The following is a 27352-nucleotide window of genomic DNA, read 5'->3' as shown; positions in this document are numbered from 1 at the left end:
TGATATTTGCATCTTTATTTTAGAGGTTCAGTAAATAATTTCTATATTAAAAAAAAATTATATTCTGGTCCCATTAACATGCCCCCTAAAAATTTGGAGGTAGCCATTAGTTTTTATTGAACCTTATGCTTTGGCTCCCTTATTCCCGATCCTTGGAGTACGATGAGTTCACCTCTAAGTGAAAGGTTTCCTTTATTGAATATCTTACACTATCCATTGGTTTTGGTCAATTCTGTGAGTGACTTTGAAATAGATTTAGTGGTACAGAAAAGGTTTCCTTCACATTGTACTTGATCCATTAGTTCTTGCTTTTCCTTTGGGTTTGACTAAAATGATATTTTATATTGACAGCTGTATTTTTGTTAGGCGACTTTGTTATACAATTTATGAATATCATGGGTAACTTTGATTTCAAAAGCTTCATTATAATTGTTTGATGCCTTTGTGTGGTGTAGTCAAGTTTGTATCATATTTTTTCTTAGTTAATCTATGAATGTATACAAAAGCTAAACGAGTATATATTTTGGATTTTGTAGGAAGAGGACTTTGGTTGCTATTGGGACACATGACTTGGACACCTTGGAAGGTCCTTTTACATATGAGGTAAAAATGGTTTCTAGATGCCAATGTATGCGGTGTTGGAGTATTTATGCTTAATAATATTTGGGAGTAGCAAAATGTTGTATAATGGCGACTTTATTTTAGAGACAAGTGACTAATGTAACATTTATAAGTTATGTTTTGGGCTTAGCTAGTGACATCACTTGAATCTCTTGGGGATGTTATAAATGAAATGAGGCATGTAAACTGAAGACGTCACACCATTTAGACATTAAAAGGAATTTAATGTAAGATATATTGACGTGAAGCCCATAACAAGGCGAAATAGAGACATTCGGTCATGTCTCCAAAATGGAGACATTTGGAGACCATAATCAAAGCAATTTTGTGTAGTGGATGAAGTTTTGTAGAATGTTGCCATTGCCTACAAAAATCTAGACGAAACTTTATAATTGATTATCTTAACATAGATAGGAACTAGATTAGAGTTGCTCACATTTGCAAAAATCATTTTGAAGATGATGTTGCCAAGAGTATGATACTAGTCCTGATGCGAAGCACCACATTCCCTTGTTTTTTCTTTTAGCCAATGTAAATGCCATGATAAAGAAGCAATAGTATGAAGGTGCAAATATAGGTGCAATTTGAAGGAGATGGCCAATCTATGACTAGGTATATTGCTTACTACCCAAAATGGCCCAACATAAAGAGCTAAATATACAAGATGCTTCTGCTTTTGTAGACAAAGGACTTGTTCATAAATGCCTTCATTAGGGCATGAATATAAGTGCATGTCTAGCATGAAAAATATTCACCCTTGAACAAGGATTACAATGATTGAAGGTATCTATAGTTCTTTGTACTTTGAGTGATGATTATTAGGGATTTTAATTGAAAATTTGGCAAATTGAATGCTTTCCCTAGAAGTACTTTAGAAGGATGCTATCACATGAACTTAGTGACAAAGCCACCTTTTGGATTGACAAGGCATTTTGGCATGGGTAATTTGCTATAAACCACATAGGGATATGCCATTGTTTTAAGATAGCTTGTAGCAATAACAATTGAAAGAGAAAGATGAACCACCATTGATGGCACTGAAATTGCCTACGATGTTAGTACATAAGTGTTAGAGGATGCTATCACATCAACTTGGGGATTTGCACCCCAAAGCTAGCTTCCATACTGGAAAAGCTTTTTGGTGAGTAATGCCTTATAAATCATCTCTCTCTCTCTCTCACAATTGTTATGCATGTGCTGTTATTCACAACACGCACCCATCACACAATTATTAGGCAAGTATTAATGTGCTGTAATGTAGAAAAATTGCATGTGTTGTAGACCCTTTGGTTTCAGTTTGTTTTGCACATCATTGTTTAATGCCCAACCCCATGTTTCATTTCACATTTAAACATGAATCTAAAATGCCAAAGAAACACTGCTAGGCTACCACTACTTTTCACCTTCACTTTCAGCTGATAAAATAATTACACAAGCATGCACAGAAATTCAGGACACTAGATTTTTGGTCAATCTCAGGCCCTGGAAAAACCCCAAAGGGGAAAACCAGTTTGAAGGAGGATTTTACTTGCTAATCTCAGAGAGTTTATTACAGCATTAAAAACTCATCAAGGGTACTTATCTCTCCCATGAAATTGTCTAAAACTCGTCCCACTGTCAGCAATCTCTGCCCCTCAAACTGTGTGCCACTATCAGCTTTCTTCCCTCGAATTTTGTGTCACATAACCAGCAATTAATCTCTTGAATTTTGGGCCACCTTCAGCAGGCTCAGCTCTTGATTTCAGTGCTGTCAGACTTCAGCAATTTTTCCTCGAACTGCCTGTTTAACAGACTGCCTACTCAGCGTTGATTTTGGCGCTGTAGCAGTCTTAAAATTTGTGCCTCAGACCTCAATTTTCATGCTGCTGTTCATCACTTTTTATGCCTGGAAATGTGTGCTGGAAACACTGCTCTCAGCCCCTTGAAAATCATGCTGAGAGAGAGAGCTTGCTAAACCTTGGTCTGCATGCCTGCTTTCTAGCCTGGAAACATGGGTCTGTTTGGTGGCTTTTCCTTGCTGTAAGTATGGTCTCTCTGCTTCAGAAAAATGTCAGCTATCACAGCCTCCTTGCCTTCTCCTCCTTGCTCTTCTCTTCCTCAATTCTTGCACATGAAGAATGAATTGCCTCCTCTGTCTTTTCCTCCTTTTTAGTCTCACTAGGGGTGAGAAGCCCTGCCCCTAGCATCAAGGGCTGAGATTAGATTTCAGCTCTCATTGATCAATGGTGGAGATTCTGTGAAAATTTCATCTATTGCAACAACTGGAAATTATTCTTCTAACTGTAAATTAAAATTATGCAGTTTATTTGCTACGACAAACAATGAATAAAATCACAATTGCAACTTTCACCATAAAAATACCGTGGAAAAATAAAATACTGGAGACTAAGAAATTCTAGCACACACATAAGAATCTTGACACAATTATTTTTGGAGAGTTGTCCCCAGAAAACTCAATGTGGGAAAACCGGTGCAACAGAGGAGGGTTTTATTATTATTTTTCAGCAACAATTATGAGTACAATACTTTAGATGCTCTAATGGCAATGTAATATGAGGAATATACTGGCAAAAATTATTGTGAGAATTTTCTCTCACCCCACAGCTAATTTCTGCCACCGAAATTGCCTCCCTAGGCACACGCTGAGCCTTTTGCGTCACCCTTTGCGCAGTGCTTGCGCAAAATCTTTGGGGATTTCAGCCTTCCTCTCACTGCCTCTTCCCGGAACTGGAATATTTCCTCCTGGAATGTTGCTAACCTCTACCACCTGCTACTCACCCTCTGACTCTATCTTTTCTGCAAAATCTTCGCCATTGAAAAAATCAAATTGTTTGGGCAACTGAGTATTTGCACTGGTGTTTTCTCCATCACCACATTGATCCCTTCTTAGATCTTCCTGTTGGGACTCCAACAACCAAGATTAAATCTTAATCGATGGATCAAATCATTTTTGGATCGATCCGTGTGAGTTTCTAGATGATTCTCACCTTAACTCAATTAGTACTGATTAATTAACCATGTTCGCTAACTTTAGACTTAGAAATATTTAAAAAACAACTAATAATCTAATTGAGACACTTCTAAGTGGAATTTCCAGAAACGATTTTTGGGTTTTGGAGATCTCATTTATTCTAGCCTCTCCACCAAATTTCGTGGTTAGAATACATGCGATGCTACAAAAACTAACACTCCCCTTTGGCGAGTAATGTGTTCTAGTGCTGCACACCTTGTCACAACATTCTGTCTCTGTATCATCCCCTGTCACGCCACTGATGTCTGGTTGCTGCTGCCCACCAACTACTGCGCAACTCTGATGCTGCATCTATGCCGCTGCTGACACTGCCATACTACTTCCAACACTGCATCTGCACTGCAACTCCCCTCTCGTCTGTTGCTGTTGCAACTACAACATTTGCAATTGAAAATCTGTTCCTGCTACTGGAACAAGTTCTCCACCATGCCAATCTGTTCTCTAAAATAGACAAACTTATCTCTCCCTAGAGCTTTTGTGAGTATCTACACAACCTGCTCTTTTTGGGAACATACATCCTTGTCATTTGATGCATCTATCTTCTTCCAGTTGGTGATCATCGGCGTAGACATGGGTCTATAATCCTCCATTTTGAACCTCTTCGGAATATGTGTAGCATATCTTCCTTGCCCAAGGAAGATCACCCCATTTTTCTGCCACACTTCCAATCCTAGGAAATAGTCCATCAACCCCAAGTCCTTCATGTGAAATTCTACTGCCAGGTTCCTCTTGCAGTCCTCTATGAGCCCTGATGATCCTGTCAGAAAAAGATCATCCACATACAAAACTAGGATGAGTGGCTCACCCTCTACCATCAAATAGTAAAGCCTGGGATCTACGTCACTGTTGACAAATCCCATCTGCTGCAAGTAGCTGTCAATCCGACCATACCATGCCCTAGGGGCTTGCTTGAGTCCGTATAGAGCTTTCTTCAGTCTCAACGTCCATCTGATGAGTCCGCCATCCCATCTGAGCTGCTTGGGATATAATTGATTGGATAGAGGTGTATCTGGAAACTAGGGAGAAGGTCTCCTCATAATCTATCCCTTCTTTTTGTGTCATACTTTTCCACACTGCTGTCTGCAACATACTTGATCTTGTAGATCCATCTAGAACCTACAATTGACTTGTCTTCAGGCCTTGGCACCACCTCCCAAACATCATTCGTCATGATAGAGCTATACTCTTCTACCATGGCATCTACCCACACCTGATGTTGTGCGGCCTCCTGAAAGCTAGAAGGTTCTGCAACCTGAGCCACCAATGCTTGGTACCTGTCAAGCTGTCTGTGTTGTCTTTTGCTCGTCCTAGGAGTTCTAATAAACTCCTCTGCATCTCTCAATGTCTGACAAACCTCTCTGCTGGCTCGACCACTTGTGGTGGGAGGTTCAACCAGTTCCTCCTCATCTTGCCTCTGTTACTCCGTGTGCAAAGAACTCCCCAGATCTCCTGCATTTGAGGAAATATTGGTACTAGTCACTGTACTCGATCCCTGTGACTATCCTCCTACTGGTCTCGCTAGTTGCCCCTGTGGCTACCCCTACTGTTGGAACAAAGGAGCTTTTGCTGACTGATTCTGATCACCTGCAGGCATCTCACGAGATCTCCTGAAAGCTTGGTCCTCCATGAACTTCACGTCTCGTCTCACCACAATCTTCCTACTGCTAGGAATGTAGATCTTGTATCCCTTTGAGGTTTCACTATATCCAACGAGAAACCCATTCTTTGTAGTCTGATCCAATTTGGTACGCTTTTCATCTAGCACGTGGCAATAAGCAACGCTGCCAAAGATCTTGAAGTGACTAACTTCTAGCTTCTTCCCTGTGAAGACCCCTTTTGGCGTTTTCTTCCCCAATGCTCTATGAGGAGTCCTGTTTTGAATATACACTGCCGTGTTACATGCCTCTGCCCATAGAAACTTGAGAAAATCCTGGTCATATAACATAGCCTTTGCAAGCCCAACTATGGTTCTCTTTTTTCGCTCCATTTGTCCATTCTCTTCTGATGCCTTCCTTTGCACAAAAATATGTGAAGTCCTTATCAATATATTCTCCATCATTATCTGAGAGAAGCACCTTGATTTTCTTCCCTGTCGCATTCTCCATGAGAGCCTTAAACTCTTTAAAACGATCGAAGACCTCATCTTTGGTCTTTAAGAAGTAGATCCAGGTTTTCCTGGAATGGTCATCAATAAAGGTGACGAAGTATTCAGCACCACTGAGAGTTCTAGTGGACATCGAGCCACAAATATCTGAATGTATAAGTCCTAACATGCCATCTGCTTTGCTGTCACTTCTTGGGAATGCTGCCTTAGCATACTTCCCAAGTACGCATCCTCTGCACACATCATCATGTTCTGTGCCAAGTTCTGGAACCCCTGTTACTGTTTCCTTGAGCATCTTGAGTGCTCCATGGTGTAGATGTCCCATTCTCCTATGCCATAACTCATTTAGATCCTTCCCACTGCTATTATCACTGCCTATCAGTGCCATTGGAGAGTCGAGCTGCAACTTGTACAATCTGTTGCTTAGGACTCCAATCTGTCTTACCTTCTTCCAGCTTGAGTGTTTAATAAACACTCTCTTCCCTACGAAGTGGATATCATATCCCTTATCTTGTAACTGGGATACTGAAATCAGGTTCATACCCAATCCTGGCACATGCAGTACATTTTAGCATTGATGGTTGTTCCTGACTCTCTTTGAAAACCGATGGTATCTCTCCCTACTAGAGTACACTTAGTTCTGTTTCCCATCGTAATCTGGAAGTCCATTTGCTCCCCCTTGTAGCTAGAGAAATATTCTCTAACCCTTGTCATATGAGTTGAAGCTCCACTGTCTATATACTAGACACCCTGTGAAGTTAAGCTTGATAAGCAAGCAAATTCATCCTCTAATCTGGAAAACGACTCTGAAACTCCCTGAATATCAAATCGATCCATGGACATACTGTGTGCTATTCCTCTTCTCCTCCCGACACTGATTCTACTTTTGCAACCTGTAGCAAAACCCTCTGTGTCCAACCAGGAATTTGCTCAACAAAAATATGAGCTGCAACTGCCCCCTCTACCTGCTAGAATCACTAATCTGGGAAATTTGAACTTTTTTTGCCTCCTGCACTGAAAAATTGAACTTCCCCAAGCAACGTGTCCTGCGTGGCAATGAATTGCATTGCCTCGAGAATTTTAGCCTGCTGCTCCTCCTGAGCAGCGAAATTCTTTTCTTTCGCTTCTGAGCTTTCGTCTGATCACTTACTCTCTGATACCATGTGTAAATTTCATCTATTGCAGGAACTGGAAATTATTTTCCTAACTATAAATTAAATTATGCAGTTTATTTGCTACGACAAACAATGAATAAAATTACAACTGCAATTTTCACCATAAAATCACAATGGAAAAATAAAATACTGGAGACTGAGAAATTCTAGCGCACAGGAATTTTGACACAGTTATTTTTGGACAGTTGTCCCCGGAAAAACCCAATGTGGGAAAACCGGTGCAACAGATGAGGGTTTTATTATTATTCTTCAACAACAATTCTGAGTACAACAATTTAGATGCTCTACTAACAATCTAATCTGAGGAAAATACTGGCAAAATTATTGTGAGAATTTTCTCTCACTCCACAACTAATTTTTGCCACAAAAATTGCCTCCCTAGCCACATGTTGAGCCTTTTGCGTCACCCTCTGCACAGTGCTTGTGTAGAATCTCTAGGGATTTCGGCCTTCCTCTTATTGCCTCTTCCTGGAACTAGAATATTTTCTCTTGGAATGCTGCTAACCCTCCTTTACCACTTTCTACTCACCCTTTGGCTCTATCTTTTTTGCTGAATCTCTGCCATTGAGAAAATCTAACTGCCTGGGCAATTGAGTATCTGCACGGGTGTTTTCTCCATCACCACATTGATCCCTTCTTATATCTTTCTGTTGGGACTCCAACAGCCAAGATTAAATCTTAATCGATGGCTCAAATCATTTTTGGATTGATCTGTGTGAGTTTCTAGATGATTCTTACTTTATCTCAATTAGTACTAATTAATTAACCATATTTGCTAAGTTTAGACTTAAGAAATATTTAAAAAATGGCTAATAATCTAATTGTGACATTTCTAAGTGGAATTTCTAGAAACAATTTCTGGGTTTTGGAGATCTCATGCATTTTAGCCTCTCCACCAAATTTCGTGGCTGGAACACATTTGATTCTATAAAAACTAACATATCTAATCTCCCGTTGAACCTTCTTGTGTCTCCCCCTTCATTAATGAGTCTCCCTAGTCATTTTATAACTTGTTTTTGTACACTGTACCTTTTTTAAGTAAATTCGGTTTAATTAACTTTAATATATTAAAGTACCATGTACTTTTTGTACCTCATAAGATGACTAAAAAGTCACAGGACTTTAATAACTCATAAAGTCACACTAAAAAGTGGGTCTTGTGTTTTCCTAGGCCAAAGGCAAAAATTACTAGGAAACACCTCCTTGGTATCTTTTTCTCAACATAAAGCATGCGAACTAAATCATCTCTCTTTCTCACAATTGTTGGGCATGTGGTATTATTCACAACACACACCCATCACACACAATTATAAGGCAAGTATTAATGTGGAATGAAATCCCAACAAAGGGGTATGCCATTGTTGTCATATAGCTTGTGTCATCAGTGATCACATGGATAACAACAACAAACCTAGGTACTTGCATCCCAAAACCAACTTTTGGATTGGCAAAGCTTTGTGGTGTAGGTAATGCTTTATAAATTTTTATGATATAACTGCATGACTTAGTTCGCATGCTTTAGTGCAAACAAGGGTCATTTTTTCTACCTTAGGATGGGTCCTAAGTTCAATACTCATTATAGGGATGTATTAATCATTGTAAGAAGTTGAGGATTAATTGCAATTACATGTTATGAACAAAGACTTGTAGGGCACTTTTCTAGTTTGTTTTTAGCTCATACATGCTTGTATTTATCACTCATAATTTGATCTGGGTATAGAGAGAGGAGCATTTGGATAAAGAAGACTTCCTTGGACAATTTTTGAGGGAGATAAGATAATTATATTAATGTCCAAGAAATGACCACAAAAGTTGGTCAATGGGACTATTGAGTACAATGATGTTGATACAAAGTAGGAGTGCCAAAATGTCTCCTACATAAATAACAAGAAGTAAAGCATGGTGTCTAGATTAGTGTTGCAAGCATCCTGATTTTATTGGGAAAAAATCGCGATTTTTTCACCTAGCCGATGTTTGCAGATTTTTATTAATATTTTGGTGCTATCTTAATTTTGTCGATGTTTGTCGATTTTTATGGGTTTTTGGTTTCCAAGACCCTTGCCAATTTTATCCTGAAGCTAGCATTTGCAACATTTGTCTATATGCTAGAACATGGAAAACCCTTAACTCAAGTGCAGACAACCACAATGGGAGGGAGATGTATAGAGGGAAAGATCCAACAACTGGGTCATCGTCCACGAGGAGCTCTTGCCATTATTTTCAAAGACAAAGGTGAAGTTATGGAATTTGGTGCCTTTATAGGCCTTGTGTATGCTTTAAATGATCAAAGGTAATCTTGTGTTGTGCACGCACCCTAGGATGAGGACTAAATATTCACTATTGGAAAATGTTTTTAAAATTGGAACCGGTGACTAGACCGGTCCACCTAATGAACCGGTTTACTGACTGGAACCGGTCTAATTGGGATTGGTTTGGTCTAAATGAACCGGTTTTAGAAAAATACATTAAATAATTAATTTTTAATGAAAAAATTATTTTCAAGATTTAAAACCATGATTCCAAGCCAATAGAGACAAAACATGCAAAGATTGCTCATTTATATACCATGTAAAGGTGAATATATCAAAATGGCACCAAGTGCAATACATATCATCGACAAAATACATAAGCAATGAGGCTCTAAATGGCCTCTAGAGTGCAAAAACAAAGCCTACAAACTATGGGGCCAGTGGCCTACTACAAGACTCGTGATCAACATTATCACTTGAAACTTCTCATGAGTCATCATGATCAAACTCAATTGGTTGAGTCTCGACTCCCAAACTTTGCAGTCACAAACTTCTTTATTGGTTCAGTGACTTGAGTCTCAAACTCTGAAGGTATTATGCCCTAATATGCCCTATTATTTCGTTTGGTGTTCCACATGGCTTTACATGGCCTCCTATCCCAACGAATTGTTGCTTGAACTTGTTAATACCCCCTCCTTCAATGGATTTTTGGCAATATTTGCAGGTCATTTTGCCATCAATCATATCACAATGAGCCCATGCAATATCTCTGGCTTTTGGAGGCATGATGACTTAGCTTAAACTTTGTTGTTCCACTACTCCAACAAAAACTCAACACTCTCCAAGCTCCCAAGCAAACAAACACTCCAAATGAGATGTGTGAGACAAATGAGAGGGAGAAGGGCCTCTTAAAGGCTTGGAGAGGGTGTTTTTGGAGGGAAAGGACCCTTACTTTCCCTCCAAAAACCCTAAACCACCTTGGACAAGTTGCTATGTGGGTCCTCTGCAAGCATGGCAGGTAATTGGCCAGTATAGGGCGGAATCGGCAGGTTCTGTCCTAAACCGGCCAGTTAGGACCAGTTAGGGCCCATTTCTCGCCATCCAGCCTCCTAAACCAGGTTTTTGCTCCGGTTCCAACCGGTGGGCCTGCTAACTGGCCGGTTAGACCGGTAACCAATTAGCTAGGCCAGTTTTTAAAACTATGCTATTGGATGAACACATTGCTTGCAAATGATTGAAGTGAACCTAAACCCTCGTCTACAATTCAAGCAAACACATTGAAATAGGAGCTCTAGCACAAAAAAGGGATAAATGTGCCTAAATCAAGGAGACCAAAGGAAGAATTTAGTCCCAAAACAGTAAAAGGTCTGGCTCAGTGAAACAAAGAAGGAGAAAGGAACAATACTTTCATTGGCAATGCTATTGGCAACGAGGATGAGGATGTCTTTGATGATGACAAAGCTGGTAATGATTTGCTATTTCAAGTAACTTTGTCTACTTTGTTGGGTGTCCAGACAGGGGTATAAATAGTTTCATTGCTCGTTTTGGATGGTTGTTTCAGGGCTAAGTTGCACGAAACGCAAACGGGTATGTTTATAAACGTCACCTCCCAAAAATGGAAACGTCAGCTGAAACGCCGACTAAAATGTCATATATGTATATATATATATATATATATAAAGTTATAATTAAGTGAATAACACATTATCTTGCAAATAAAATTGGAATAAGATCCATAGATGACAATTTAGAAGGAAAACCAAGTCTATATTAACTCTCATAGATGATTACATGATGGTCGAATCGAGTTTGGACTGAGTTTCGAAGTTTTGTGTACGGGTACGCCCTGAAATGCTGGGTTCCTAGAAGTTTCGTGCAGCATAGCTTTAGGGAATTTGATGGCACAGGTAGAATGCTACCTTAACAAGGGTGATGACAACCTTACAAAGCATTTACGGGAGTTGCAAATTTGTTGGAGGAAAAGACAACTAGCCATCAAGTTTTGTAGATATATTTTTTAAAATCATCTTGTCAGTGAAAATCATTTATGAAACATTGTTCTCATGTTAAGGTGGGGCATGAGTGTGAACACTCCAATAATATTTGGTAGTAGTGAACGTTTGTATAATGTCCTCTTTATATTAATGGCATGTGACCAATGGAACATTTATATTATATTCCATCTAATGAATTAAATAGAATCTGTTTTATTCTATAGTTTTCTTCTAAGAAAAGTTCTAGGCATCATTGTTTATAGTTCCAGATGTTAGTTTTTTGTATCACCAAAGGTGTTCTAGTCTCGAGACTTTGTGTAGAGGCTAAAGCATAGGAGTTCTCCACAACCCATAAATCGTTTATAGAAATTCCACCTAGAAGTGTCTCAATTAGGTTATTAATCAATTTTTTAATATTTCCTAAGTCTAAACTTAGGAAATCTGGTTAATTAATCAATATTAATTGAGAAATGTGAGAATTATCTAAAAACTCATACGAATTGACTAGGAAATAATCTCAGCCATTGGTTAAGATTTAATCTTCGCTGTTGGAGTCCCACAGTGAGATTATAAGAATAAGTCGATGGGTAGATGGAGGAACACACTTGTGACACTTGAGATCGATTTTTCTTGGGCAATTTGATTTTCCAGAGAGCAGCAACAATTGGGGGAATAGTTCGAACCAGAGAGGGGAAGCAGAGACAGAGAGGGGAAGGGTAATTCAGTTGCAGTTGGTCCAGAAATTCTCCAGGAGGCCATGTGAATTCCTTCCAGAGGCAGAGTTAGCCGGGATGTCATTTTTTCAGTAGTTCTGGCGCTCAACGAATTGGGTCTGCGCAGAGGCTCACGCAGAGGTTGTACGACTAGCTAGTTTTTCCAGTTGTTAGAGCAACAGGACGGATTTCTGGGGGTTACGCAGAAGCAAGGCAGTGCGAATTGCTTGAGCAGTTTGATATTTTCAGTGCAGGGCTGCAGAAAAATTCGGCTTTCCAGATTGAGTGATTCCAACAGGTAGAGGGAGCAACAACTCAGTAGTTTTGTTGAGCAGATTCCTTGTTTGGGTGCAAGAGGTTTTTGCAGCAATTTGCAGTAGCAGAATTAGCGTCGGGTGGAACAGAAAGTGCACACACAAAGGGAAATTCCTCTCAGAAGGTTTCTAGCCTAGAAATCCATATTTCCATTTGCAGTCAATAGTTGCTGCAAGCAAATTTTCTCACTCCAGAAGGGAGTGCGAATAACAGGTTTAGCAACTGAGCAGGTGAAAGCGAGAGATTTTTGGTCCAGTTTCAGATTCTAGAGGCCATTCAAAGATAGGGTGTTGGAGCAGTTTAACACTAGAACACCTTCCTCGCTAAGAGGGAGTGTTAGTTTTTTGTAGCATAAGAGGTGTTCTAGTCTCGAGACTTTGTGGAGAGGCTAAAGCATAGGATTTCTCCATAAATCAAAAATCGTTTCTGGAAATTCCACTTAGAAGTGTCTCAATTAGATATTAACCAATTTTTTAAATATTTCCATAGTCTAAACTTAGGAAATTTGGTTCATTAATTAGTATTATCTAGAAACTCACACGGATCGACTAGGAAATATTCTCAACCATTGATTAAGATTTAATCTAAGTCACCTGACACAGGGATCCAGGATTCGTAGGATACGGGGATTCGAGTGTCGAATTCGGACACGTTGACCCCCCGGAACAGGACACATAGGATTCGTTATATATATATATATATATATATACTAAAAATTAGATATTTCTTATACAAATTCTCATTAATGATATAAATTCATTGATTTCAAACATAGATCTTCATCTAGATGTTAGTTTTACTGTTTACAAAGGTAGTAACATTATAGCATGCATAGTACATACAAAATTCAAATATTTGCATAAACCCTCACAAACCTCATAAACCCCCATAAACCCTCACAAACCTCATAAACCCTCACAAACCTCATAAATCCTCACTTTTTTGGGATTCGAATCCCAAAATCTGGACACGACCGAGATTCGATGGTGTCCTGTTATGACACGTGGTGTCCCATTTTAGGATTCGAATTCCCATCGAATCGTGTCGGATTCGTGGTATTCGGACACGTGGACTGTTTTGGACGAATCCGGTTTCATAGGATTTAATCTTGGTCGTTCGAGTCCCACAGTGAGATTATAAGAAGTTGATGGGTAGATGGAGGAACGCACTTGTGACACTTGAGATCAATTTTCCTTGGGCAATTTGATTTTCCAGGGAGTAGCATCAGTTGCTAGAAGAGTAAGATCCAAAGAGGGGAAGCAGAGATAGAGAGGGGCAAAGACAGTGATTCCGGAGGAAGTCTTCTAGTTTTGGAGAGTCAACAACAGAAGGGCCGTGTTTCCCAGAGAAGTTGTGCAAAGCCAACACAAAAAGCTTTAGAGGGAGATCCATTTTGCTGAAGGGAAGGGTAATTTAGTTGCAGTTGGTCCGGAAATTCTCCAACAGGCCAAGTGAATTCCTTCCAGAGGTAGAGTCAGCGAGTACATCATTTTTTCCAGCAGTTCCGGGGTTCACCAAGTTGGGGTCTGCGCAAGCACTGCACAGAGGCTGTACGACTAGCTAGTTTTGCCAGTTGTTGGAGCTGGATCAGGTGTGGTGTTGAGGTATTTGCCTCACAGATATTTTGGCCAGATTATTTTGCTGATTGGATTGCCAGTTGGGCATCCATAGATTGTACTCAAAATTTCTCACTGCTGCTTAATAATAAAAACCCTCAGCTGCTGCACTGATTTTCCCAAGTTGGGTTTTTCCGGGGACTTTTGTCCAAAAATAACGGTGTCATATTTGTGTGTGTGTGTGTGCTAGTAGCCTAATACTTCTCAGTTTCCAGTTTAGCTTCCGCAGTATTTTTTATTTGTGATGATTGCAGTGTGATTAATTCGTTGCTGCCGTAGCAATGAACTGCTAAATTAATTAACAGTTACGAAAATTAATTCCAGTTGCTGCAATAGAATTTCCGGTCGTGAAACTTTCAACCAGGTACACATTTGGATTGGCATTTTTGTATATCGTAATTTAAAAGGTTCTGTTCATCACTTTGTGTGTTGTTTAAATTCATTATGCTATTTACAAATATACATTGGCTTCCTAGTTCATGTTTTGCTCATCTTAATTTAGATTCCTTCACATCGCTTCAATTTCTGTTTGCAACTTTTGGCAGCCATTGTATAGCTTTGATTTGCATTGTTGTTATTCTGAATATCTATGTCACAAATCATTAGCTGTTAAATCAGAATATCAAAATCGTTTGATGGTAGTTCTATTTTGTTCATATCCTGCGTGTCAGACATGTGACATGCTAGGATACCTGTCCAACATGTTTGGTACATGTCCTAAAATAGGACACATGCTAAACATCTGCCAGACGTGCCCTAAATGTGCCTTACCTGTTTGACTCTGAAAAAACAAATTTTCATTGATATTTTCTCACTTTCAGAGGTTTGGAAATAGCACTTATGGTTTCTCATTGTGCAGGTGAAGGGTAAAATTGAGATTAGAAAGGATTCCAAGTGTTTTTGTAAATGTTTTGTTTTCTTTAAAATTGGATCTGTCTATATATATATATATATAGATATAGATATATATATATATATATATATATATCCTGTGTCCTGTTTCTGGCGTTGAGTGTCCCATGTCAGATACTTGTATTTCTGTGTCCTGTGTCCTCATGTCATGTGACTAAATTTGTTATATATCTTTCTTCTTTGCAGGCACTGGCACCTTCTCAAATTAAGTTTGTTCCATTGAAACAGGTTATTTTCTCTCTTTCCTTTCATTGATCTGAAAACTTTGTTAACGTGATATTAGCATCCAAAATAGAATGAAAAGTGTAAAGAACAAGTACAAGATCTTAGAGTTTTCACTTTCAAGTAACTATTGTCTCAAATGATTGCCTCTTCACATTGCTAAGTTTGTGTCTACCGCTATTCTGCAGGAGAAGGAGTTCAGAGCTGACGAGCTTATGGAATACTACAAGGTAGACATGGTTAATAGTATTTGACAATAAAATGATAGACTGGTTATATTTATTTTATATAAACCTTCTTTCCAATCTATCTTGTTCTGTCTGGGTGAGCTTAGTATTTGAAAATAGTAATATCAGATGGCCAAAACTATTTTATAGCACAGCACAGATGATAACAGGGCAAAGCGATACAAAGATAAGTTTACTAGTCTAGTTAGTAAATGGAGGGAATATTTCAGTAAATATTGGCTATCGTATGGTGTGTTGCTTTCCATTTTTGTGTTAACTTATAATCGTGTATTTTTTTTGCAGTCAGATATGAAATTAAAGAAGTTCCTACACATTATTGAGAACTCGTCAGTATTTCCAGTGATTTATGATAACAAAAGGTATATTTAGGTTTATAATCGAAGCATTTTAATGTAGTGTGGCTCTAAGACTAGTGCAGCCATTGTGAGTCAATAAATGTTAGTCTTGGCACTATCTGAGCTTATAAATATGTTGTCCGCAGGCTTCTCTACTGCATAATTTCTGAATCAATTTCACTCTTTTTGCTGTGCTGACATTTCCCTTTTGTAAATGTGGTTATATGCTGCAGAACAGTATTATCTTTGCCTCCCATTATCAATGGTGCACATTCTGCAATCACTTTGAAAACAAAGAATGTCTTCATTGAATGCACAGGAACGGACCTAACTAAAGCAAAAATTGTACTGAACACAATGGTGAGAATTTGCCATCTTATTATTTATTGTGTTCCCACTTCTGTATACAATGTACATTTCTCTGAATCTGATTATTGTTAAGAATATCCGCTATTGGTGTGTTATACATGGCATATGTCAGTGGTCTAGTATGCCACACAGCCCAGCCTGTGTAGTGGTTAGAAAGTAAATTATGTTCTTGAGAAAAGGAAAAACCTTAAAGATAAATTAGGTAATAGCCTTGCTTAGAATATCACAGACATGTTTGCAGATTGGGTTTGTAACAAAATTTTGGTTTCTGTTTATATTTGTGCAGGTGACAATGTTTTCTATGTACTGTGAAACGAAGTTTGAGGTTGAGCCAGTTGAAGTCATAAACCCAGATGAAAAATCAGTCATATATCCAGATCTCTCCATTTGGAATTTGGAGATTGATTTACCTTACATTTCTAGATCGATTGGTGTTCCTCTCAAAGAAAATGAGGTGAGGATGATTTTAATTATGATTTCTGATCTCGTCTTTTCAATTCAATGTAGTTAAATATACCCAAGTATTATAGACTAGTCGAATAATATTTAAGATAGAAATTTAGATTTAGGGGCAAGATTCTATTGCAACGCTTCCAGAAATCTGTGTCATGGTTCTTAGTTCACCATAAGACTACCTGCACCCTGACTTACATGGGCGGGTCTAAAAGTTCAGAGTGATCCTGGCAACAGTAGCTCATTTGTGAAGGGGCTTAGAATTTAGACTACAGTTGTAAAAAGCCACAGGAAGCTTTTTAAACAAGCAATTCTGTCACCTCCTATTGAGAATAGGATTAAATAAATGTCTTTGATTGGTTCAAACCAATGTTTTAAAACTTGGTCTCAGAACCAGCTGACAGTCTGCTCAGACTCAGATTGTAATTGGACTGGTTTGTGATTTTGTTTACTAAAAACACGTAATAAATCAAAATTGTTGGATCGATATCGTCCAACACAATGGGATCTGTATCAGAGCTTCTGTTGAGTAACTGGACGAGTGATCTTTGTATTCTGGAACTCCTATTTTTTAGGAGTTGGAACTGTTATTTTTGGCGTGTCTATTGTTACAGGTAGCATATGGCAGAAGAGCAGGGAGACATTTGGTGCCTTTTGATGATTTAGTGCACTTGTTTTTGGTTTGGTGCAATTCAGTGTTTGGAATTCTGAATTTTGGATGGAATGTGAGATTCTATTTTCATCGTTTGAGGTCCAATGAGGTTCGAACCCCTCTCAAACATTCTGAGACAATTAATGATAATATAAAATGTTCATGTAAAATGGTAAAAGGGGAATATAATGAAAATGGAAAGTAGTAAGGGAAATATAAAGAAATTGGAAAGCAGTGAGGGAAATATAAAGAAAATGGAAGATTTTTGTTTTTCAGGGTATCAGGTAACTTATTTTTTTTCATTTTGCCATTTTGGAGTATGTTCTTATTACTTTGTATTATAAATTTTGATATTGTCCAAATCTGAAGTTAAAGTTGGTCATTTTATGGATAGATGAATGCTATATCTTACACATGGAATCATTAATTTTGCAGATGATTATGCTTAATACGAGTATTTCATACATTGTGTTGTTTTAGGCTTTTGCATATCTAATTCACATAATTTTACACCTATTAATATTGTCTCAGTGCAACCCATTATCTTTCCTCTGAAGATTTCTCCACTTCCACCATATTAGTTCTTCTTGATGCCCCTTGTTACTACACCAATCGGCATCTTAGCTCAAAGTCCCAAAGATGGTTGCCAGCTTTATGGAACATGAAAGGTTGGTTTCTGTCACCTCACCAACTCTCCCCTTCACTTTAGGCTAAGGAAATGTTTTCTAGTCAAGGGCATTTTCATGGGCCTTTATTCTCTCATTACACAACAAGGATCCTTGGATTCTAGCATTAGTTTGATGGAGAGCCTTGTTCCTAGGCCAACTTTGCTACACTTGGGACTGTGGAGGAAGGAAGCACCAGAGCATGAATACCCTACTTTAGGAGAGGTCTAAAACATACTGAACATAAGAGGAAACCCTAACGAACAAGTTTACACACATTTGGAAGCATATTTCACCTTTTTAAGGTAAGGGCAGATTGTTTGAGGCAAACCCTCCACATGATGAGGTGTTGTGTTGCATTGTTGGACCACTGAAAGGATAGCCATTGCTTATGAATATGACAAATGGAATTGTTGATCCTTTGCATTCATTCTAAAGCTAAAGGAGTAAAACATCCCACAAGCAGGGCCCCAGAGCATGACATGACAAAAGAAGTGCACAAAGGATGAATGCCCTTTAGATAAGATAAGATAAATGTATTAATGTCCAACAAGTGACCACCGAAGTAGGTCGATGGGAATGTTTTAGGCACAATGATGTTAGCATAGAGCAAGAGTGCTAAAGCAACTCCTATATAAAAGCAAGAAATATGAAGTAAATTAATAGACTAATATAAAATTCTACTTGGTCAACTTCAAAGAATGAAGAGGCGATCTAGGAGACAAATGTACAAGATGAGTGGCTCTTAGCCTATGGTACCAATGGTAGATTTTTTGATTTATTGGAGCCATCTCTCCTGGCATCCAAGGGTGAATGGAGAAAACTCAAAAATAGATATCTATTTGGAGGAAGAATTGGATGAGGATTTGGGACTGAGTGTTGTGCAATTGCTTGGGAAGAAGGATCCATTGTTGTGGTTTGGAAGATGTCATTTGTTGCTTGGTGCCCCTACTTGGGAGCACCATATAAAGGAAGTAATCCATTGAGTGGAAGTTGGTTCAGGGAGTGGATGAGGTTAGGGTACCTAAAGAAATTTCCATGTGTCGATAAATCATGAAAAAGACAATGAAATCGTCCTTAGATTTTGTAGCAAACTGGGCAATGGAAGATTATGTGCTCCTTATTCTCCACCTCATAGAGATGGCATAATTGGTAGATCTTATCTGATTGGTTAGTTTTGGTCATCAATCTCAATCCATAGCCTATGGGAGCCAACTCTAAATTGGCCTTGGGGGATAGTGAAGTGTGTAAGGGCGTCAAATAATGAGTACATTCCTCATAACCATGAAGTGCTTAGCAAAGAAGGCCATCTTTGGATGCAACCAACCTTGAAGGTTTATCTAAGTGACCTGTACAAATTGCTGAGATATGTCCACTTTGATGATTGTGTTCATCACCTATTGTGTAGGTAAGAGGTGGTTTGGTGCATCAAGTGAATATGTGAATGGAGGGAGTTGATCCTTTGTAATTCCAATAAATGCTAGGAGGACTGAGACCTTGGCATACCTGCCTCAAGAAGGAACTAGAGAACTAATGGTGTTATGGACTTCAGTGAGTTGTAGACTAAGTGGGGATATCAGTACCATCCCTATGTTGTATCAACAAAACTTCGAATGCCATTGAGAAGTGAGATGGGACCGAACGATGTTTCAAGTCGAAAGGGACAAGCACCCAACTTTGTAGGGATGATGGCCAGGAGACTATTTGCTTGCACTTGATGTGGTGCATGAGGCTGATTTGTACTCTCTTTGCTGAAGATCGATCAAACTCTAGTAGATGAGGTCTCCACAACTTGGTACCATATAAAAATGTGGGTCGAACAAGAGTATTCATGAGCAACATATTGGATGATATGTCTTGAAAATGGTTCTAGAAACATTGCCTCTCTAAGAGGGCCAGGGAACCATAGCCCTTGCTGACTTGAGGCTGAAGTGCATGGTGCACACTGAACTTTAAAGCGAGGTCCTATGAATAATAGTCCCAATTAAGTATATGTGCAAGTGATCTCAACCTCCTCTCCTCTGAAAAAGAATTGGTGATCAAAGACGACGTTCTTGAGCCCATTGAAGATCATGACCTTGGTTTTACCTAGTTTGATCGTCAACTATTGAAGGTCACAAAAGAGCTAGGGCATCCAATTGTCTTTGCAACCTTTTGAGGGATGAGATTTTCAAAAGTCCACGAAGTAGTAGAGTTTCAAAGAACAATGTTGGACCTCCTTAATAATGGTTTGGAGTGTAAGGATTGTTGGAGAATGTAACTAGATTTGGTCTTCATAATTACCTTTGTACTAATGACATTGTATATTTTTGTAAAATGAAGAAAACGAATTATTATCTTAAGCATGGTTTTCATGCTCAAATTGATTTGTCTTTTAGGTCGAGCATGTTCTTCATGCTTCTAGGTTTTTTCAAGTCAAAAGAATATTTGTCATAAGTCTAGAAGTTAAGTCCCAGTTGGACCTTGATAAGAAAGTGTAAAAAGAATTTTGTTTTAAGTCAAAATATCAATTTTTGTCACTACAAGACCATGTTGGCCTTGCCTCTTCAATTCAACCCTGTTTGGGGCAATTCGACCTCCTAAGATGTGTATATATAAGAGTAGCTTGATCTCATTTGAAAGAACACATCAAGTAAGTCTGATCTCTTGAAAAAGGAGGATAGTCAACGAAAAACACAAGGAAAGAAGTGAAAGTCAAGGAGAGAGAAAGCAAGATCAAAAGAGAAGGAAATCTGCCCTAAAAACTCCCACGCGTGCAAAATTTGTCTGTTGCAGGAAGGCCGAAAATTGCAGGTTTGTTGCAGGAGGCCAAAATTATATTGTAGGGGTTGGAATCTAAAGTTTAACCAATTTTGGAAGGGTTTGATCATCATTGACTTGTGGAAACATTTGACTTTTTGAAAAAGGTTGGAAGGAGCATTGACTTGGGGCTTGTGAGTGGACTTGGTCTTGGTGTTTGGGTCTTGGATTTCTCATTTGATCTGATTCTATAAGAAGAGAAGGAATTCTTTCTGGGTTTTCCCCTTAGAGGGCTTTTGCCCTGGTTGGGAGCCTACATATTGTTTCCATTGTCTTTTATGATCTTCATGTTTTATGGTTTTGATAATTGTTTGTTGAAAATAATATAGCAAAGAATAATAAGAAGCTATCATAAGTTCACAAGTAGTTATCAAGGATAAGGAGAATTGTTTAAATTCTTTCCGGGTTTTCCCCTTGGAGGGGTTTTTCACTAGTTTGGAGCCTTTGCCTTGGCTTAAAGCCTACAACCTGTGTTTATTGTCTTTTATGATCTTCATGTTTTTTGGTCTTGATAATTGTTTGATAACAAGAATCTAACAAAGAATAATAAGAAGCTAACATAAGTTCACAAGCAGTTATCAAGGATAAGGCAAATTGTTTCAATAACTGCCATACTAAATTTTCCAACATGGTATCAGAGCTAAGGTGAAGAGAAGGCAGCTTGAAGATCATTCTTGTTGGCATAAGAAGAGATTGCTTATCAAAGGAAATCACTTGCTAAGGACACAAGAAAGGGCATAAGGAAGAAGACTATAAGCTCTTATTGAAGGCTCTCTAATGCTCCTTTAAGATGAACATCTATCTTTTTCTCTCTTGAAAGCTCTTTGTTATTGAAGGACATCTTTAAAGTCTCTTCAAGGTCCTTGAAACTTCAAAATAGTTGAAGGCATCATCTAGAAGGACAATCATTTGACAAGTACCATATTATCTTCCATGTCTCAATCTACAAATCAAATGACTTCGTTTTGCAAGGAAAGTAATAAGCTCAGTGGATCAACAAACTTTCTAGCATTGAAGAAAAGGATTGATTTGGTGCTCATAGAAAATGAAGTCATGGACCGTCTTCTTGGCGAAATTACTGGACCATAAAAAGAGAAGACTCAAGAATTAGCAAAATACAAGAAGGGAGAAGTGAGGGCACAAAGGATTCTTATTGAATCTATAAAGGATCATCTCATTCCCTTTGTTGCTGATTTGAGTACATCTAAAGCAATTTATGATAAGTTGGTGAAATTGTACTCTATAAGTACCTTAGGTCAGAAAATATCCTTGAGGAATCAACTATATAAAACAAGGATGTCAAAGAATGAAGATATGGCCACATATCTTATGAATATCTCACAATTGAGGGATCAATTGCAAGGGCTTGGGGAAGTCATCTTCGATTTAGAGATGACTACTTGTGTACTAAATGCTTTGCCACCTGAATGGAGCAGTTTTGTGACTAGTGTCTACTCAAGAAAAGATACTACTCCCTTTGATGAACTATGGGCTCAATGCATCTTGGAAGAAACAAGATTGAAGGCAAAAGATGACATCAAACTAAAAGAAAAGTCTCAAGCCTTTGTTGTAAAATCCAAGAAGAAGAATGGGAAGTTTGCAAAGTCTAAAGGAAAACAAGATATGTCCAAAATACAATGCTATGGGTGCAATGAACATGGACATTTTAAGAGGGATTGTCCAAACAATCCACAAAACAAGAAAAACAACAAAAGGAAGGAAACGAGTGGAGCTCACATAGTTGAAGAAAAAGAACCTGAAAGGTGAAGATCCCAAGGATCTATACTATTGAAGGAGTTCCACCTCTATCAGGTTTATTTGCAGTACATCTTTCTTTTATTAGAAAGTAGCAGTTAGAGTAGCATGCACTCAAGAAAAGATACTACTCCCTTTGATGAACTATGGGCCAATGCATCTTGGAAGAAACAAGATTGAAGGCAAAAGATGACATCGAACTAAATGAAAAGTCTCAAGTCTTTGTTGTAAAATCCAAGAAGAAGAATGGGAAGTTTGGAAAGTCCAAAGGAAAACAAGATATGTCCAAAATATAATGCTATGGGTGCAATGAATATGGATATTTTAAGAGGGATTGTCCAAACAATCCACAAAACAAGAAAAACAACAAAAGGAAGGAAAGGAGTGGAGCTCACAAAGTTGAAGAAAAAGAACCTGAAAAGAAGCCAAAAGGTGAAGATCCCAAGGATCTATACTATTGAAGGAGCTCCACCTCTATCAGGCTTATTTTCACTTTGTCTTTCTTTTATTAGAAAGTAGCAGTTAGAGTAGCATGCACCATTGCATTAGTAGATGGCTTTAGTGGATGGCTTTGGTAATCCTTGGAGGATTATATGGCCAAGATGTCTACATCATCTTGGGATTGAAAGGTAGCAGTACAAAAAGATAACTTGATGTTTATGTTTCGATGACAATAAAGATCACTTTCATGATTAGAGGGAGCTATGACTAGCTCTACTTTGATTGGTTCAATATAATTCCTTTGTTGATGATGACTAGAGGAAAGTGATATGAAAGATTGATGGCTTGAACCCTGTCACAGATTAAAAAAAGAGTTTGGCTCCATAACATCCTGGAAGGTAAAAGCTCAATATGATGAGATGCAAAGGATAAGGAGGAGCCATGCAGCTACTACTTAAAGATCTCCATGAAAGAACTAGTATTTGATGTATTCATAAAGTTTTGAGACAAGCTAAAAAGCTTGTGGTTATGTCTTCCTAGTTAAAAGGAAGTGAGGCATATCCTCTATGCTTAAGAGGGAGTAAGTAATCTCCTTAACCTTTGATGTTTGAGGAGTAAGGATCTATTCCCCGATCAAGAGGGAACTTAGGATCTCCTCTCTGGTTGAGATAGGGTGATGATGGACATTTTATTCTCTTCTTCATGTGTCATGCACTAGGCCAGGACTAATAGTTGTACATCTAGTGAAGGCCATGGAGGGAGAATGGAAAATGGAGGATTGGATAAGCATCTAGGATTGATACTCCTTGAGGGTTGGGAAATCTTGTGGACCTACACTCTTTGAGGATTGGACAGGTTATCCAAGACAAGAGTGGTCGAAGAGGACCGATATTCTTTAAGGATTTGGAATCCAAGATAAGAATAGTCCTAGAAGGACATACCTAGTGAACATCCAGATGGGCTATGTGCCTGAGAGGTAGTGTGGTGTCTCACGTAAAGCCTCCTATCATTATGCTCTAATATAGTGGAGAGATAGAGCTTGTTAGTCAAGGCCTTGCTATGTTGACAATGATGGTTATGATGTTGATTCTTAAATATGGCTTATTAATTCAACTCTTTTTATGAGAATATTTTTAGTTTGAGAGAATTCTTGTATCGATTATGTAATTATGAATAACTCCCTAGTTAAGAGGGAGTGTTGGAGTGTAACTAGATTCGGTCTTCATAATTACCTTTGTACTTATGACATTGTATATTTTTGTAAAAAGAAGAAAAAGAGTTATTATTTTAAGCATGGGTTTCATGCTCAAATTGATTTGTCTTCTAGGTCAAGCATGTTCTTCATGCTTCTAGGGTTTTTCAAGTCAAAAGAGTATTTGTCATGTCTAGAAGTCAAGTCCCATTTGAACTTTGATAAGAAAGTGTACAAAGATTTCCTTTTAAGTCAAAATATCAATTTTTGTCACTACAAGACCAAATCGGCCTTGTTTGGGGCAATTCGACCTCTTGACCTCTTAAGGTGTGTATATATAAGAGTAGCTCGACCTCATTTGAAAGAACACATCAGGCAAGTTCGATCTCTTGAAAAAGGAGGAGGAAAATTAGTGAAAAGGATAAGGAAAGAAGTGAAAGTCAAGGAGAGAGAAAGAAATATCAAAAGAGAAGGAAATTTGCCCTAAAAACTCCCCCATGTGTGAAATTTCAAAGTTGCAGGAAGGTCCAAAATTGCAAGTCTTTTGTAGGAGGCCGAAATTCTGTTGCGGGGATGGAAATCTGAAGCTTAACTAGTTTTGGAATGGTTTGACCATCATGGACTTGTGGAGACTTTGACTTGTTGGAAAAGCTTGGAACGAGGGCCGACTTGGGTCTTGGATTTCTCATTTGATTTGATTCTATAAGAAGAGAAGAAATTCTTTTTGGGTTTTCCCCTTGGAGGGGTTTTCCCTTGGCTGGGAACCTACATCTTGTGTCCATTGTCTGTTATGATCTTCATGTTTTATGGTCTTAATAATTGTTTGATGAAAATAATCTAACAAAGAATAATAAGAAGCTAACATAAGTTCACAGGCAGTTATCAAAGATAAGGAGAATTGTTTAAATAATTACCAAACTAGATTTTCCAACTGTGGTTGATGGTTTTGTGCCTAGGTTACAATCTAGCTTGTTATTTGGCTCTGAGTTGCCTCCTCTCATGCTCCCTATAAAGCTTCAAATGGAGGATCATAACATAAAATTTTGAAAATGTGTGGCCTACCATGATAGTCTTGTAGTTATTGAGATTCATATTAGAGCCTGATTTGTGAATTGGATGAATAATGTGATGTGACCATGACTATGGAAAATTCATGCAGACCACATGGTTGAACGAGTTCGCTAAGTGGTTGTGCTGAGGGTGAAGACCTCTCTTGAAAATATTTACTTGGAACTCTTCTTCATTTGTTGCTTTACTAGTATTCACCATCCAAATGACCTCTCAGAGATTTTGGTATAAGAATAAATGACAATGGTGCTGGGGGAGGTGGGTATCTAGGGACATCATACATGGAAGATGTATGGGTAAACATGGATTTTGTGTTTCGAGGAAGAGGAGAGTGGTCAAGGAAGAAGGTGCGCAAGAATTTTTTTAAAGGAATTGATAAACGAAGCACACAACTCACGTTTTTGATGGTAAATGAAGCAACACTTGTTATGGCGAAGCAGCTAGTGGTAGGAAGCTTAAAGATAAGGGTAGCATGGGTGACTATTAGTAAAGGCATGTCAAAGTTGCCTTTGGAGGATTTTGCAATCATTGTCCTACCACTTGTTCATGGGAGAAGATCTAGCATTTAGGGAAGGTGAGTGGATTTGATGTGATGGGAGTAGGACCAAAGAGAAACCTCCTAAATGGTGGAAGAATGTTGGGTGTATTTGGCATTGTTGAAAGGGAGGCATGAGAAAATGGACCTAGGTAGGAGCCTTTGGCAGAAATGTGGAATAAAGATGTCAGGATCAACTTCATTAAAGAAAATGTGGTTTGAGGTGGGCTAGTAAGGGAGGGGGTTGTCAATTTGAAGGGAGAAATTGGAGTATTGTCAACTAAGGTGATGGGAGTCATCGAGAAGAGGTGGATGAAGGAGAGTAGAGTTTGATTGGCCAAGACTTAATTGAATACACACTAGCACCTCCATCATGAGGTTGACAAATGAAAAGCGAGACTTTGGAAAGTAGGGAAGGATCATGCTCATGGGATATATTGAGCTAGGTTCCTTCCATAACCTCATATAAGAGGCCTAGATGCATCATCTGATGCCAGCTGGAGTATTACTGAATCTGGATCTGTTTCGTAGATGCAAAACATGTCCTCTGAGCAATCATGGAGAGCAATTCAAAGAGGTTGGATATGAGCATTGAATTTTTCCAGTAAGATGTCATCCCCCATCATTGAGTACTAAATGATGCTATAATATAGGTCCATATAAGGGTCTTTGTTTGATTTACTATGAATAGCAAACTGAAATGGCAGAGGGTGGAAGGAACAAATTGTCATGTAGATGTCTCTGGGGAGGGAGGTAGATCCATTGAGTTGAATCCACATGAACCTAGAAATTTTGTCTAAGGCTACAAGAGAAATCCTATCTCAGAAGGAGTCTCCGATTAAGCTGGAAACTCAAGAATTCTTGAGCCTCTAACACTGCTGAAGGTTTGGTCCCTTGATGGCAAGTCGAAGACCATTTATAGCATGCTATGTTTGGGAGTAGTTGATGGGGCCATTAAGGCCCTGAGTGGTGTTGACTATCCTTGTTTGGGAGTGGTTGGATAGGGCTCATGCAGAGACTAAAAGGACAGGGCATGGCTGACCATAATAGGCATAGGATAGCATGATACATAGCCATCATATGGCCTACAAGGCTTTAAACTCGCATCTCTTTGTTCTTACAATGGTGTTGTCAAAGAAAATATGGGTACAGGTACCCCGGCAGAAATGAGGGGTAAGAGGCCTGAAGGAAATTCTCGCAAAGGGTTCATTTATGAACAATAGACCTCATCAGCCTTCAAAACTTCATTGAAAGTGTTGGAGCTTTACCATATCTCCAATAACTCCTGGTGGGACTTGAAGATAGAATTGGGGCAGTAGTTCTCCCCTTCTCTGCAATCTACCAGTTCCACCTCATTGTCCACGGTGCTAGGATGCGTGGTAGAAAACTTAGGGTAAAGAAACATGTTGTGAAAATCCTATCCTATTATTGCATATTCAATCACAGACACCCCGAGTAAAATTAAATCTCCTAATGTTTCCAATTTCTAGAAGGGTAGTTGTACATTGATAAGTGGAGAATAACGTTTGATACTGTATATGCAGATTGAATGTGGCATGTTATGGCCCTGTTGATGTTGTGATGGGATCAGATTTGAAGATGTGATGTATTGTTATGTTCATTTTAACAGAAGGCTGTCACACTTTGTACTTTTCATCTCTGGTTTCATGTTATGGCTGTTTCTTCACTGTTTAACGGTTGCACATTATTCTGGACATTAGTTTTTAATATTTATCCTTGCAAAACTTAAAATGCTATTTTTGACTAATTATGGCACATCTGTGTGTGGCTTAATTATGTCTTCTCCATAATTTCAAACCTGCTTGTTTGAAGATCTTGATTACATTGTCCATTGGTTAGGCACTGGTCTCTGACCACCATCCCATGT

At 38.5% G+C, this 27352-nt stretch overlaps 1 protein-coding gene across 1 annotated transcript in view; it reads left to right on the top strand.

Moving 5' to 3' along the window:
- LOC149254450 (tRNA synthetase beta subunit family protein) overlaps nucleotides 1–27352 on the top strand; it is a 65432-nt gene that overhangs the window by 18075 nt on the left and 20005 nt on the right. The window contains exons 6-11 of the mRNA XM_089460160.1: nucleotides 537–603; nucleotides 14917–14958; nucleotides 15141–15182; nucleotides 15483–15559; nucleotides 15769–15895; nucleotides 16191–16358. Of these exons, the coding sequence (XP_089316286.1) occupies nucleotides 537–603; nucleotides 14917–14958; nucleotides 15141–15182; nucleotides 15483–15559; nucleotides 15769–15895; nucleotides 16191–16358 (523 nt within the window). The remainder of the gene's footprint in view (nucleotides 1–536; nucleotides 604–14916; nucleotides 14959–15140; nucleotides 15183–15482; nucleotides 15560–15768; nucleotides 15896–16190; nucleotides 16359–27352) is intronic.

Source organism: Pinus tabuliformis, chromosome 7, assembly GCF_031772625.1.
Source record: "Pinus tabuliformis cultivar Carrire ecotype Pingquan chromosome 7, CPIR1, whole genome shotgun sequence".
Classification (NCBI taxonomy): Eukaryota; Viridiplantae; Streptophyta; class Pinopsida; order Pinales; family Pinaceae; genus Pinus; species Pinus tabuliformis.
This window is presented reverse-complemented; position numbering and strand designations above follow the sequence as displayed.